This window comes from Semicossyphus pulcher, unplaced genomic scaffold, assembly GCF_022749685.1.
Source record: "Semicossyphus pulcher isolate SPU_LCO1_2020_fin unplaced genomic scaffold, fSemPul1.0.p SCAF_8, whole genome shotgun sequence".
NCBI classification, from domain to species: Eukaryota; Metazoa; Chordata; class Actinopteri; order Labriformes; family Labridae; genus Semicossyphus; species Semicossyphus pulcher.
In genome coordinates, this window is record NW_027211759.1 from 31,392,501 (window position 1) to 31,406,743 (window position 14,243).

Here is a 14,243-nt window from a genome sequence, read left to right on the forward strand (position 1 = left end):
CATGTAGTGTTAAAGCCCTTTGAGTGGTCGAAAGACTATGAAACCATTACCATTCCATTCGTGACATGTAATTTATCCACTCATCGTTGCTCAAAAGAAATAATGAGTAGTGCAAATTTCAGTAAAATTGACTTTAAGAAATAAAAACTGTACACACACTGACAAATATCAATGTTATTTTTCTGTATTACTAATCTTTAACAAAAATGTTTTAGAGGAAACTACTGTAGAGTAAAACTTCTGTTCCATAAGACTGGTGCCTCAAAAAAGTAAACTCCTGCACACTGTCCAACTTGCAGAAAATACATTTATTTGCTTGCAGCTTTTCGGTACTTAACCTTCATCAGGCAAAGTTTGCCAGAGGAAACTGCTGGATTACCTGGAATTTTTATTTTTTGTGTAACATTCTTGAACTGCACAAAAATCACAGGGACGTTTGACATACTTTAGGCTACTTAATCCTGGTTTGGTTATCATTCCTAACTGGCTGTAACCTTTCCCTTTCTCCACACCTCAGCTATATTAAATGGGAGACTAGCACCAAAGGGTTCACTCATGTCTAAATGTTCAAGAGGACATTCAGGCACTAAAAGTCCAGACACAAGTTCACATACACGTCAAAATCCAGGTGAGTGGTGATGCATACTTCAACCTAGCTCTGCCAACAGTTACTGGAAGAGAAGCACTAAGAATAGAGAAATGGAGCTGACACACACATGCTGGATTTCACACCAGACTGAGCTCTCTTTCTCTCCCTCTCTCTCTCTGTTTTCTATCCAAACCTTCTGTTTTTTGTTTTTTACCTCACACACACACACATACACACTGCTTCTACCTTGTATGCCTAGGTGCACTTATACATCCAAACACAAAGACACTATGCCAACATAAGACACTGGAACGCACATAAAGAGCATTCAAACAGAGGACCCTGTCTGTGCGTGTGCTGCAGTGGATTATGGGAGTGGGTGTGGTCATTGATCTAAGGCCTGGAGCAGGGAATATGAAACCCTGTGGGAGGAGACGGCGATGGTACTGTGTGTGTATGTGTGTGTGTGTGTGTGTGTGTGTGTGTGTGTGTGTGTGTGTGTGTGTGTTGGCGTGTGTGTGCATAAAGGGAAGACGTTTTGTGGTGCATTAATGTCTCTTACCACTGAGACTCCAACTGTCTGTGAGACTCAGAATAAAGTTCACTTATTCTGATTTAAATTCTACAGGCTTCATTAAAATGTACCAAACAATCACTTAGGACATATAAGATCTCAAACTTAACTGCACACACACATACATACAGCGAACACACACACACACACACACACACACTGCGGGATGCAGAGCAGCAGTAGCAGAGGGAACCAATTAGTGGTCTCGCTTTGATGATGTCACTGACAAGTCACGCACTGGTGGCACAGCTTCCGTTCGGAGGGAAACATAACACCACACACTGCGCGCACAGACACACTCTTACCATACACAAAGACACATAGACGCACACACGCGCTTGATGTTGATATGCAAGTGACAGAGGAGTATCCTGGAGGGTTCAAGCTGATGACTAAATTAGAGGGCAACAGAGGTGTCAGATAAGACACGACTTTAAAAGGGTTTGATTGTGTGTGTGTGTGTGTATGTGTGTGTGTGTGTGTGTGTGTGTGTGTGTGTGTCTATATGGGAAACATGTTTGGAAGAAATTGTGCACAAAGCAGGACAAATACACAGACTTGAATACCATCCTGAACAATTTTGCAAGATGTTTAGCTAAAGGGGTGAATAGTCATGTTGATAGTTGTCATCTTAAACACTGATAAAATGTTCTCTTTTGAAAGACTGGACTGGTGCTACAGTTGTTGGAGGATCTGAACAGCCAGCACATCATAATCTATCGACTGTAAACCAGAACAACTTGCACCTATTAAACTGTTCTTGATTGTTTTGGAAGTGCTCACCCTCTACAAACAGTGTTACTGTGCAACTTATGTGCATCCTGTTTTACCAGATAAGGCCAAGAATAATCTCATGGAACCTTTTGAGATGGACAGATAGATGTATGTAAAGTAATTTTTATGTATACCCAGTCCTACACAGGTTTTAGCAAGCTGAAGTTGCTGTGTTCTTGGTGTGGAGCTGCAGGGTCAAGCAGGTACAAGAAAATATTTACACTGTTACTGACAGCTGTGTCCACATTTGCCAAAATGTATTGACTCTTATTAATCTGGAACAACTTTTATAACTAGGACAACAATGGTATCTTTGTGGAGGGAGGTTGCACTAACAGAGAGGGAGGAGGAAAAAGTGAGCCCTTGCAGCAGTAAAAGGCCAATATTCACTATTTTGTTAACCAAGAATCAGACATGCTAGCACCTTTGTGATGTTGTAGAATAGCTTAAAGTTGAACAAGTTCACCTTAATACTAAGTCTGTTAGCATGATAATATTTGTTTAATAGCACTAAACACAAAAGAGCTGAGGCTGATGGGAATTCATGACTTTTTTCTGTTATTTTGTCATAAACCAGACAAATATAAATTTGGACCTGATGATGGAGTCGGATGTGCAGTCAAATGTATGCCATTTAATTCAGGGAAGAAACATTTCTTTATTACATTTCTAGAAACAAAAAGTAAAATAAAGATGCCATGTTCATACAGGAAATGGTTTGCGAATGAATGAAGCCCTACACATGTGTTTTTCTGTCCTGGGTTTTGTGTTCGAGCTCCTCCCTGACAGTCTGCCCTCCTCCATCATGTCGCTGACAGTTACTCATCTGCTTTTCATTTAGTCTTCAACCCTCCCCGTCCCACAACCACTAATGTCTGTCTGTCTTTTTCTGCCTCTTTTCACTCTTTTCTCTCTGTTTTAGGTTTTTTTTACCCCTTATACAGTATGTCTGTGTGTATGTATGTGTATGTGTGTGTGCTCCGTCTGGCGCCACCATCTCATCAGCATTCAGGGGTACTGTGCAATCACAATCACTGTTGTGCACCAGCACACACACACACACACACACACACTGATACAAACACACACTCATAGAGAAACAACATCCAACAGTGAAACTTGCAGAGTAATTCCTGTGGTTTCAACCTTGTCTTAAGTCACATCTCCAGATTTTTCCACCAGAAATCGCTTCGTAATGAAGCCAGTTTCAAGTTTCAAATTTCCAAACCAAAAGAGGATTCATGATCGAAAAGTTTCAGGCCAGCAAAACGGCTATGCTGGGGCCTCTTCAGATGCAGCACTCCTAACTCAAGTCAAGAGATTGATAACTATATATTTTTTTAAAAAGTGACACACTGGTCATTTCTTACATTCAATTGTTTTTTAGACTTACACGCAAACACACACACACATACAGGTTTTTAGGCGAGCTGGAGGGATGAAGTGCGGGACAGGAAGGAAGGAAAGACCAGTATCTGTTTTACCTAAAGGTCACAAGTAGCACGGCCGTTTCTTCACACAAAGGAAACCACAAACAAAACTCTCTAGAGGACAACAAGCGGATGAATGGACGAAGATAAAGAGTGTTTGAAAACAGGGAAACATTCAAATTGTGCAGTAAAGAAAGAGCCAGTGAAAAAGTGCATTCACAATCTTGTTCCAACAAGAGGGGCTTAAGGTAAGGAAAAAAAACATCGGAGGGGCAGAGAGTTGAGATGAATATGTCAAGAGTTATATTCTTAACACAAAAGTCTGTTATTTAATCTCCACAACTTCAGTTTGGAGAATGATACTGAAGTGCATCAACCCCAAACTCGTAATGGCAGGAGTGGAAGGTCATAACTAACAACCATTTGATGTGAATAATATTTTTTTCCAACCTTAAAGCTGCTAAAGGGAAAAGGAGAACACGTGATGTAACATGGTTAAAAAAAAACAAGCTAGTAGGGATGGGTCATGATTCTCGAATATTCAATAATCATTAAAAATTTAAAGTTCATGCAACTATTATCTCATCTTCAAAATATAATTTCTCCATTGTTTTTCCCGCCAATAAATAACAAAAGAAGAAGAAAGTATTTGTGCCAGGTGCTGGTAAAACGGGGGTGGCGCTTTGAGATTCGGAGCCAGAGAAATATGCAGAGACTTCTACAACCTAATGAGTTCTAAAAAATAAACGAAAATGAGGTCAAACTTTGTCAGATAAAACTAGCATGTCACAAGTCTACAACAACCATGCACAGTCATTTGAGAGTGAGGGGGGTCTTTGAATACTGGTTGAGTTACTAAAGCTAAAAAGTACAAAGTTGCAATCCTTAAACCTTTTCTGCTTTTCATTCTCGAATTTTAACTAACATTTTATTGGTCAAACAATTGTCTTAATTCTTCTCAACTAATCACCAGAAACTATGACTGACTTTAAAACAAAACCCATCATAGTTAGCACTCTTAAACAAGTCCAGTTCTGGATTCTGCACAGACGTGAAAAGCTAGCCTGAGTCTTGCTAACAGAAGAGACTTTGAGAATAAATGCTAACCACACCGCCATCAGCCTCTGTGGGAACAGTCATATCCTGTGTTAAAATTCAGCTACACAACCTAAACACCCCAAATGAGCAAACTACATCAGTCTTTTGTCATAAAGGCTGCTGGTGAACCCGCTGCTGATGCTACAATTCATGTCTGGGGCTGTGTTAATGCTTGCTAGCATGTTAGCTGCTGACGCTAAAATTAACCTCGTCCACAGCTGGCTCCCATTAGCCACAACCGACACTGAGAGCCTGTACTTATATTCTTTCGCTCTGTCTTTCAAACATACACTCTCTCTCGCACACACACACACATATGCACACACATTATATTCAGCTGCCAGGTTTAACATGGCTGTACTACCCTTTTGGTTTGGCACCGGGTGTGTTTGGAAATGAAGAAGGCGGGAGAGAGGGAGGAATGGAGGGGGAGAGCGGATGGAGGGAGGACAGGAGCGAGTGGGGGATGTACAGTGGGAATAAGGATGTAAGCAAAGAACATAAGGAACGGAAAGAGGACAGGCGGGAGTGATGGAGGAGCAGTGTGGATGTTCATATAAAATGCCACAAGAATAACAAACATAGGAAAAAGAAGGGAAGCTGGAAGACAGAAAGTAGGTATTGAAAAGAGAGAAAAATAATGGAAGAGAGACAAAACAGTAAACTGGGACCTCACTCTGAAGCATAGTGTTCCTGCTCACCCACACTGACACAAGCATCTTGCCCCCTTATTCAAATGCATGTCCAGCGTTACTCCCTTTCTTTTTTTCACTCACTTTTTGAGGTGTTAGAAACATGTCTGACTTAAAATAAATAATTGAAAGAGACAAATAAACATCACCAAGCATCAGATGTTTCGGTGTGTGTGTGTGTGTGTGTGTGTGTGTGTGTGTGTGTGTGTGTGTGTGTGTGTGTATTTAAGCCATGACAGTAATTAGGAGAAAAGTTGCAACATGCACAAGATCTCTGCCTCGGCCTGACAGTTGTATTCTACAGGGAGGTCCGGCAGGATCAGAGGGCGGGGTGTGTGTAAGTTTGTTTGTGAGTGTGCGTGGGTTTCTTTGTATGTGTGTGTGTGTGTGTGTGTGTGTGTGTGTGTGTGTGTGTGTGCAAGAAATGAAAGCTGAAATTGTGGTAGAGAAACCCTGCAGAAAATGTATACTTTGTGCAGAATTAAAGGCTCTGCATTGGAACAACTGAGTGAGTTTGTACACTCTCTTCTAAACAATATTCATTTTTACTGTAAATTGCGCTTGACAAACCACATTCTGCACTCAGCTGTCCTGTTTTATAGCTGTGGATAATAAATTAATGTGTAATATAAGTAGAGACTGAAGGCTTATACTTGTGTTAGTTGGAGCTTCATGAACACAGGAGTTCAGTGATCTGGAGTGACTTATTGTGAGCCTTACTATGAAAGAGCAAACAGTTAATCTGGATCCTCAGATCTGTGTGTGTGTTTGTGTTTGTGTGTGTGAGCGCTTGGCTTTACTTCTGTGAAACTGCTTTACGTTGACGACTCCTAGCCTCATTAAAACTTCATAGATCTGTGAGCACCGTTGAGGTGACAAAGAAAAGGGTATCGTCTTACACACGCGCACACACCCAACTCTGTGTCGCTGCCGTACACATGCATGCTGTCTCTTTCTCTCTTTGTCTGACACACACACCACATCAGAAACTCCTCTGCAAAATGCCTGGCGCCCGTTAACACAAGCACACACACACACACACACACACACACACACACACACACAGTTCCTAGCCATCAGGACACTTGTGTTAAATAATTAACAGAGTGAGATTAGTCCGTCAGCCTTGGGGCATGGAGGTCTATCGATTCCCTAGAATGCATTTTTAATGAGCCGCCAGCCGGCATTCATTTCAGCTGGCCAGTGTCCGTGGAGGGCCTTCTGACACACACATTCACACACACCCACGCACACACAGAGTCCAGGCTTAGCGCCAGGGGAGACAATTAACATACACATAAACACAACAGCAGCAGCACCACTGCACTGTACAGCGGATGTCACCTGGACAACAGCAGCAAACTAACATCCTCCAAGCTCTTTAAGTTGTTTAACTTCAGGAAAAAAGAGGAAATAATGTTTTTAATGAACTCAATGATGTGTGACAAGCAGCTCAGCCGGACTGGGATCACAACCTTTCAGATTGTTTGGTTGATGGTACGAGATCCCTTTGACACACACCTGACACACAAACCAATCTGTTTATTGTCAACTGTGGGTGCCTTGAACAGGGGATGTGCATGTTACATGTCAACATAAACACCTAAACATCCTGACCAGTGGTGGAATAATTATTCAGATCCTTTACTTAAGTAAAAGTGCCACACTTTCATGATTTTGTGTTTTTGATGTTTTCAAACAAAAGAATGCGGCTTAAATAATTATAAAAATAGTTGCTGTACTTATATAGCGCTTTTCTGGTCGTCTGACCACTCAAAGGACCCTTTCACATGCACATTCACACACTGATGGAAGAGGCTGCTACGTAAACTGCCTTACACACCAAAAGCTATGCTTTCAGATGAATTTGGGGTTCGGTGTCTTGCCCAATGACAACATGTATAGGCTGCAGGAGCCAACCTTCCTGTTGAGAGACGACTCACTCTGCCATTAAGCCAAAGCCACCCCAGTTACCTCTCTAACTAACTGAATATCTCCTGTACTTGTATTGTACCGTATTTTGTTTAAGTTAAAACTAGACATAATATTATTTGCTGCTTGTATGTTTTGTTTGCAAATATGTTGACTCGATATTAAAGTTGTCAAATAAATGCAATGAGCATTTCCCTCTGAAATGTGGAGTAGAAAGTGTTACGTTAGAAATACTCAACTAAAGTGCGAGTACCTCAAATGTGTAAGTAAGTACAATACTTTGGTAAATGTAATGAGTTAAATTCCACTTCTGCTTACAATCATGTTCAGGAGGATTAAACTGAACATTTGCAATCAAAAATACACAAAACATGTGTTTTGTCTTTGAGTGTGCGTGTCTGGACATTTTCATCTCACAAAATAAAAAGGGGAACAGAAAGCAGACAGAAATATGTCTTTGTCCAAAAGCTATTTTTCTGTTAAAGTTTCACATCATCATGTGTGACAAAAAAGCATGAGATGAGTCATTCACAGATGACTAAAGCATGAGATACATACCAGAGATCCAACTGGGGTTGTAATACGGTTTAGAGAACAGTTGTTTGTTGGGCTTAACTTGCATTTGATGTAACACATTGCTATGACCTTTACTACAGGTTATGGGCAAAAGAGACAAAAGCGTGGGTGCGTGTGTGTGTGTGTGTGTGTGTGTGTGTGTGTGTGTGTGTGTGTGTTTAAGGTAGTGTGTAAGGACATCTTGCACTTGTCCTACCTTTCCTGACTCTCTCTCAAAGTCGACATAATCCCTTGTAGGAACCTGCCGCTGATCTCCGTGCAGGTTGGCTGGAAAGAACTGGAGAGAGAGGTTGGTACCTGTCGCTACAAAGGCCTGGAGAGAGGGGGGGGGGGGGATAGTATATTGTTAGTGATTTAAAAAAAACATGTTGCATGACAGGACTTTTGACCAACAAGGACGAGTGGTTCAAAATAAATACTCAATCACAGCCCTGATTGGTCAATGAATTTGTTCAGGCTTGTGTGTATGATTCGTAGTAAGATTGTCGCAAGATTCACCACAGCTTTAGCTCCATTTTGGTCTCCACCAACTCCTGAGAAAAACATCTGACTCTTGCCCTGCTTTACCTGCCACTCAATCATTTCCTCTCTTGCAGGTAGTGTATAGTTGCTTATTTCAGCTTGTTTATGGGAAATGACTGCTAACAGTTTCACATGGCAGGGTGGTTGTTGATGTGAGACTATATGTAGCGTGTCTATGTTGTAGAACCAAAACAGTGAGCTAAAAGAGGCTATAAGCACCTTATACAGCTGCAGAGTATGGTGTGCTTTATTAAGTTCAGCACACTGAATGACCCTCTCACATTATATTTTATTAATGGTAACACAGCACTCCATCGATTTTACATGTCAAAGTCAATTTACTATTACAGGGAATATTAAGCAGCCTGTAGAAACAGCTGTATAATTTCCTCTGTGGTTCTTGTGGAGCTTTGACAAGTCTGAGAGAATACTTCAAGAAACATCACCAGTTTATTTAGACTGAGGCCAGGGAAGTGCAAATCTAGTTGGGACTTAATTTATATGACAGAAAGTGTGACAAACTGGAGGTGTGGGGTTTGGATGACGTAGGCCCTCACCGCGCAGAGAGGATCTGTCTGAGTTGTATTATTAATGTGTGAAAAAATCTGCCAATTTAGCCTGTGTTTATTGTGGTCTAATGCTTGTAAATAGTTTTGTGTATATTGATGGACTTTACTTTGACCACTTGGGTGTGTATTTTGTTGGGATAATTGATCACATGATGAGGTCAGGTGTTTACAGTTCACAGGTGAATGATAGTTAAGGGAGGCATAGGTGGAGGGAACACATGGGCTGTGTTCGAAATGCCATACATACTACATACTATATACTACATGCTATATACTGCATACTGCGTTCGCCTGTAGTATGTAGTATGGAGGAGCTTTTCAAATTCTTTTTGCAGTATGCTACTCCAGGCGGAAGTAAACAATAACCGCCGCTTTTTTAGTTATTGTGCCCCCTTCTGCTGGAACGCTGCTGCTGTCCGTCATTTCAACTGCTGCTGTGATGTTCCAGCGCTTTGCATTGTGGGATACAGTAGGCGAGGTAGACTGGTCCGATGCATACTGGAGATTTTCTCTGAATCAGACGGCATTTTTGGCATACTGCACATTTTCCTTTTGTTGGCACACTGCATACTACATTTTGCCAAATCAGTATGTACCGCTAGTATAGCATTTTGAACACAGAAACGGTTCTTACAGTAAGCATGTAATGTAAACGTTCAAGTTCACCGCAACAGTACTGGATTAATCATTCATCATGTCAAATCAGTAATTTGTCTGTGTCATTCTGCAATAAACAGGAACATCACCCAAAGTCATCTTCGTAGTGGACATTTGTTATTGGATACTAATTCAGAAAAGTGGAACTTTAGATAGTCACAATCAATGAGAGTATTTTAAAAAATATTTTAATTTCTGTCAGTGTGACAGAGGCCAAGGTGAGGAGTTATTATGTACAAACCTAAACCTAAAGAAATCTGATTATGAATGATACAAAAAGGAAGTACAAGCAAACAATCCTATTGAAGAGACTGGAAGTACCTTATATTTGCTTTTATCTTAAAAAAGGGACCTAAAATGTTTCCATGTTTTTGATTTGTTTGTCTACAGGATGATGGAAAAACTAGAAGCAGTATTTCATCAAACTTGCTGGAAGTGCGCAGCATGGGCTTGATAAAGAACCCATTAAATTCTGGTGCAGCAGGATCCAAATCACAAACAAGCAATCATATTGACTAAATTGTACATCAGCGTTTAAGGCAATGTAGAAAAATGCTGTGCCGTTATGATGACGTCTTAGCCATGCATAATATTTTGACAGATTTCTTATAGATTTGAAAATACTCTCAGACACACAGCTCATAGAGGATGCCCTATAGCGGATATGAATATCATGAGACTGGACTATTTGCTGCGGCGGAGGTCTGCTCTCTCCGAGTGCCCCTCTTTATTATTCTGTCTCTCACACGTCCCACAAATTCATGAAAGTAGATTTTTGGATTACCTGTTTAATATTAAAAACGTACAATACTGAAAAAGAAAAACACATTTCAATCCAAGATTAATATTTATAAAGACTGATTTTTAGCACATGCAGTTATTGCAGTTTCATAAAATGTTTCCAGAAGGTTCTTTCAAAGGTTTGAAGAGCAGAATGTTTGAATAACTTTCAATGTGTTATTTGGGTTTAAGCCTGGTTCAGTTTAAGTTTGATAGACTCTGTCAGGGTTTTTCTTTTTCTCCTTTCTTTAACCCGCACACCCTCATCTCTCTCTCTCTCTCTGTTTCATCTTAGTCAAACCTCTGTCCTTTCAGAACAAAGGCACAAAATGAACCACTGTCTGCTCTCCTCACACAAACATATAATCATATCATACTGTAATCGTCCTCATTTTATGATTTCTGTAAAATGGCTTCTTGCTCCAATGGGAGACATTCCTATCAAGATAACATACACACACTTATGCACACACACATACGGACACACAAACAAAATGAAAATCAATAGAATGCATTTCTGTGTTTCAGTCAGTAAGACATAAATTACAGAGAGGCAGCAAATCAAGTTAGAAAATGTCTGCTTTTTATGCGTATCTTTGTGTATTTGTGTGTGTCTATTGTCTTTGTGTGTGTGATGTGTTGTGTTTGCTGAGACAGATCAATACTAAGGGCATTAAGGGCTACGACTGAGCTGGAAGCGTATAAATTATGCACCCTGTCAAATCTGTCCCTCATCAGGGAGAACGAGGGAGGAGGAGTGCATGAAAGAGAAGAAGAAGAGAACAACAGTGAGCGGAAGAGAGGGAAATACAGGGAGGAGAAAGTCGAAAATTACTAAGTGTGTACATGGACACGCAAAGAAAATAAAAGTCACACACACACACACACACTCACACAAGAGAGCTCAAAGAACACCCGAGTCATCATTTCTGCTGTATGTGAAGTATTGGATTACAACCATCTGATACTCATTTGCTGCCTACTACTGCGGGAGGAAAAAAAAACAAGGGAAGGAGAAGAGAGAGATGGAGGGAAACTGGGAGACAAAGGAGGGAAAGAAAAAAAGAGGGAGCTAGAGAGAAAGGGAGGACAAAAGAAAGAGAAATGAAGGGAAACAGGACAACAGTGATAAAGTGCGCAGGATGACTGTAAAGACAGAAAGACAAAGAAAGGAAATGTAAGTGAGATTTAGTGATGAAAAAGAAAAAGGACTGAGCTAAAGTAAATTTAAAAGGAGAAAAGACAGAGAGAAAGACAGAGAGATGTTGGGGGGGTGGAGACCAGCGCAGCATGAAAATCAATAGTAGTTGAGAAAAGCGACTCATCTCTAATGAGCTGAGCTGAAGACAATTTACTTTGAATTATTGTCCCATTTATCAGATCAATCCGGAACATTTTACAGTCGCCCTGTGATCCCAGCTACACATCTGTGTGTGTGTGTGTGTGTGTGTGTGTGTGTGTGTGTGTGTGTGCGTGTTTTGTATAATGGAAAATTTTCTGTGGAAAATAAAATGTTAAATGTTAATACAAAGCAAAATAAGGAGTTTGTAAAGCAGTTTTTGTTCATGTTTTGTACCAAGTTTATTCTTGTTTGTTAAATATCATGCTAAATATCTAAACGCATGTACATTCATTTCATTTTTTTAAGGAATACGCCATCATTAAAAAAGGGAAAATCCTAAAGACCAAACCATGATAATGAAGTATTTCTGCTCTAGTGAGTAGAACGATATCAAGTATGTCTTTTATTTTATGCCCACTTTAAGAGGACTTTCATTTATTTACTGCGTGGTTAAAAAAAGATGCACGGTCTGGATTTTGGCCTTCTAAAACGAATCTGAAAAGAGAGAGTACGGTTAAAGGGGATAAAGATTTTTATGATCCCCTCCAGACAAGATAAAAATAAAATAAGTATAAAAATACTCGGAATTTGAGTCTACATTTTCCTAAAAAAAAAAAAATTTAAATACAGCTTGCACACACACTTATTCTCCCTTACTGAAAAAATATAATTAGTATTCAAAACTTTAACTGCTAAACACAAGATCCTTAAAGTATGTGGGCAACAGGGACTGTTTGGTAACCCTGCGTGAGCTGCATATCGGACCATGATGAGCTGGTTGTGATGTCATTAAAGACACATTATAAACTCAGATTTTAGATGACAACAGAAAAACGTTTCTGCTGGATGTAAAAACAGCTTTCTGTTGGCAAACTCTGCACACATCCATCATTCTGCACGGCGGAGCTCGACCGTCCATGTGACGCATTTTATAGAATAAAAGATTTGATTAATGGTAAAAAAATATATATATAAATAATATGGCAGATTAAAAGATGAAATTAATCATTAGTTACAGCCCTATTACCCAAATAAATGGTTCAGTTGTTATCTGTTAGTCTGTCTCATAATATAAAGTGATCCCTGACAGCACGTTTGAGTCTCTGAGTTCAAATTTGTTCACACTGACCGTGAAAATAGCAGGAGGTCTTTAGCAGCGTCTGGCTGATAGATAAATCAGCACCATGATGTCACTGCTGCCATCAAACCATTAAAACTCTGGCTGTCAATTCAGACAGCAGAAGAGCCTTATAAATACAGTCAGGACAGACAAACAGATGGATGGACGGACGGATGCACAGACAGACAGACAGACGCATCATGTCCTGCTAAAAGATGGTAAATCTAGATGTGCTCCCCCCGTCTCCTCCCCCCTCCTGCGATGGTGACAGCATGTTTGTGAAAAATACCTCGAGGATGACTAAGAAGGCAGAAGTTACCCAGTGTGTGAGTGTGTGTGTGTGTTTGTATTTGGGTGTGAGTGCGTGTGTGTATTTGTGTCTGTGTGTGTGTTTACGCCAGCAGCCTGTAGGCGTTTCACCTGACTTCACCTTTTGTTGAGGACATAGTTTAATAGAAAGTTTAAGCATACTTCACACAGTGTGTATACAGTAATTACATAATGACAATATGAATGTGTCCTTGTTATGAAACTATAAACCGCTCATCACAAACACTACAGCACATATTTATGGAATAATACATGAAAGGTCACCTGGGTTCAGTCTGGAGAAAACGTGTTCACGTCTGCAGAAACGTGAAGACAGTAAAACCGGCAGACATGTTCACAGACGACTTTTATCTCTGAGTTTTACTTTGCAGATTTAGATTTTAAAAACCTAAAATCAACATGCAAATTGTGATGCATTATTATACAATAAATGAAATCACCTGCAGTATATACATTGCAGCCACCTTTATTATTAAACAGTGCTTACATCTGCAAAATTATTTTTAACATGCATCGTATAATAATGCAGTTTTGACAGACCATTTTGCATCTTTAGTAGTTTTACTTTTATTTAAGTAAAATTTGACATAATAAAAAAATTACATTTGGAATGCAGGACTTTTGCTTTATTAGACTATATTTTACACTATGGTTTTGAATTTGCTTTAAGAGGCATCCATCTCAAAATCCTTTGTCTGATCAGATGCATTCAGAGACGCGGCTGGAGAGAAGTGTGGTTAGGAAATGGAGGGAGAGCGATTCAGCGCACAGACTTACTCTGCGACACTAACGCCACAAACTATCTCCTACTGCAACAATTTCCTATGGGATCCTCCTCCACAGAAGAAAATGAGGAGAGAAACTCTTCTCTGTAACGCTGACACAGACACCCGACACAGAAAAACACAAAAACATCTCTCTCCAATAATTGGGCTCTGTTGATTAATTATTTTCATGATTATGATTATCTGATTATTCAATGAGAAAATGTTTGATGTAAAAAATAAACATCACTGTTAAGCTGGACGTAAAAGTGCTTGTTTTTTAGAGCTTGACCAGAACTCCAAAGATGTTTAGTTCGGTTATAGAGTCGTCAAAGAAAAGCAGAAACTCTTCGCAAATGGGGAGCTGAAACCTTGGATTGTTTGCCATTTTCACCAGGATATTTGACACTAGTGATTTGATGCTATCAATTATAATCAGTTAAATAGTTGCTGATTGATTTTCATTTAAACTGCTTCAGCTCGAACCTAAATTA

General features: G+C 39.9%; 1 protein-coding gene across 4 annotated transcripts in view; it reads right to left on the reverse strand.

Annotated features, from left to right (window-relative positions):
* The window catches only part of cbfb (core-binding factor subunit beta), a 34,974-nt gene that overhangs the window by 18,894 nt on the left and 1,837 nt on the right, over positions 1–14,243 (reverse strand). For 3 of the 4 annotated variants that reach the window (XM_069686393.1, XM_069686392.1, XM_069686394.1), the window contains exon 3: positions 7,862–7,978. The exons of the other annotated variant lie outside the window; for it this stretch is intronic. In XM_069686393.1, the coding sequence (XP_069542494.1) occupies positions 7,862–7,978 (117 nt within the window). The remainder of the gene's footprint in view (positions 1–7,861; positions 7,979–14,243) is intronic. 4 annotated transcript variants of the gene reach the window in all.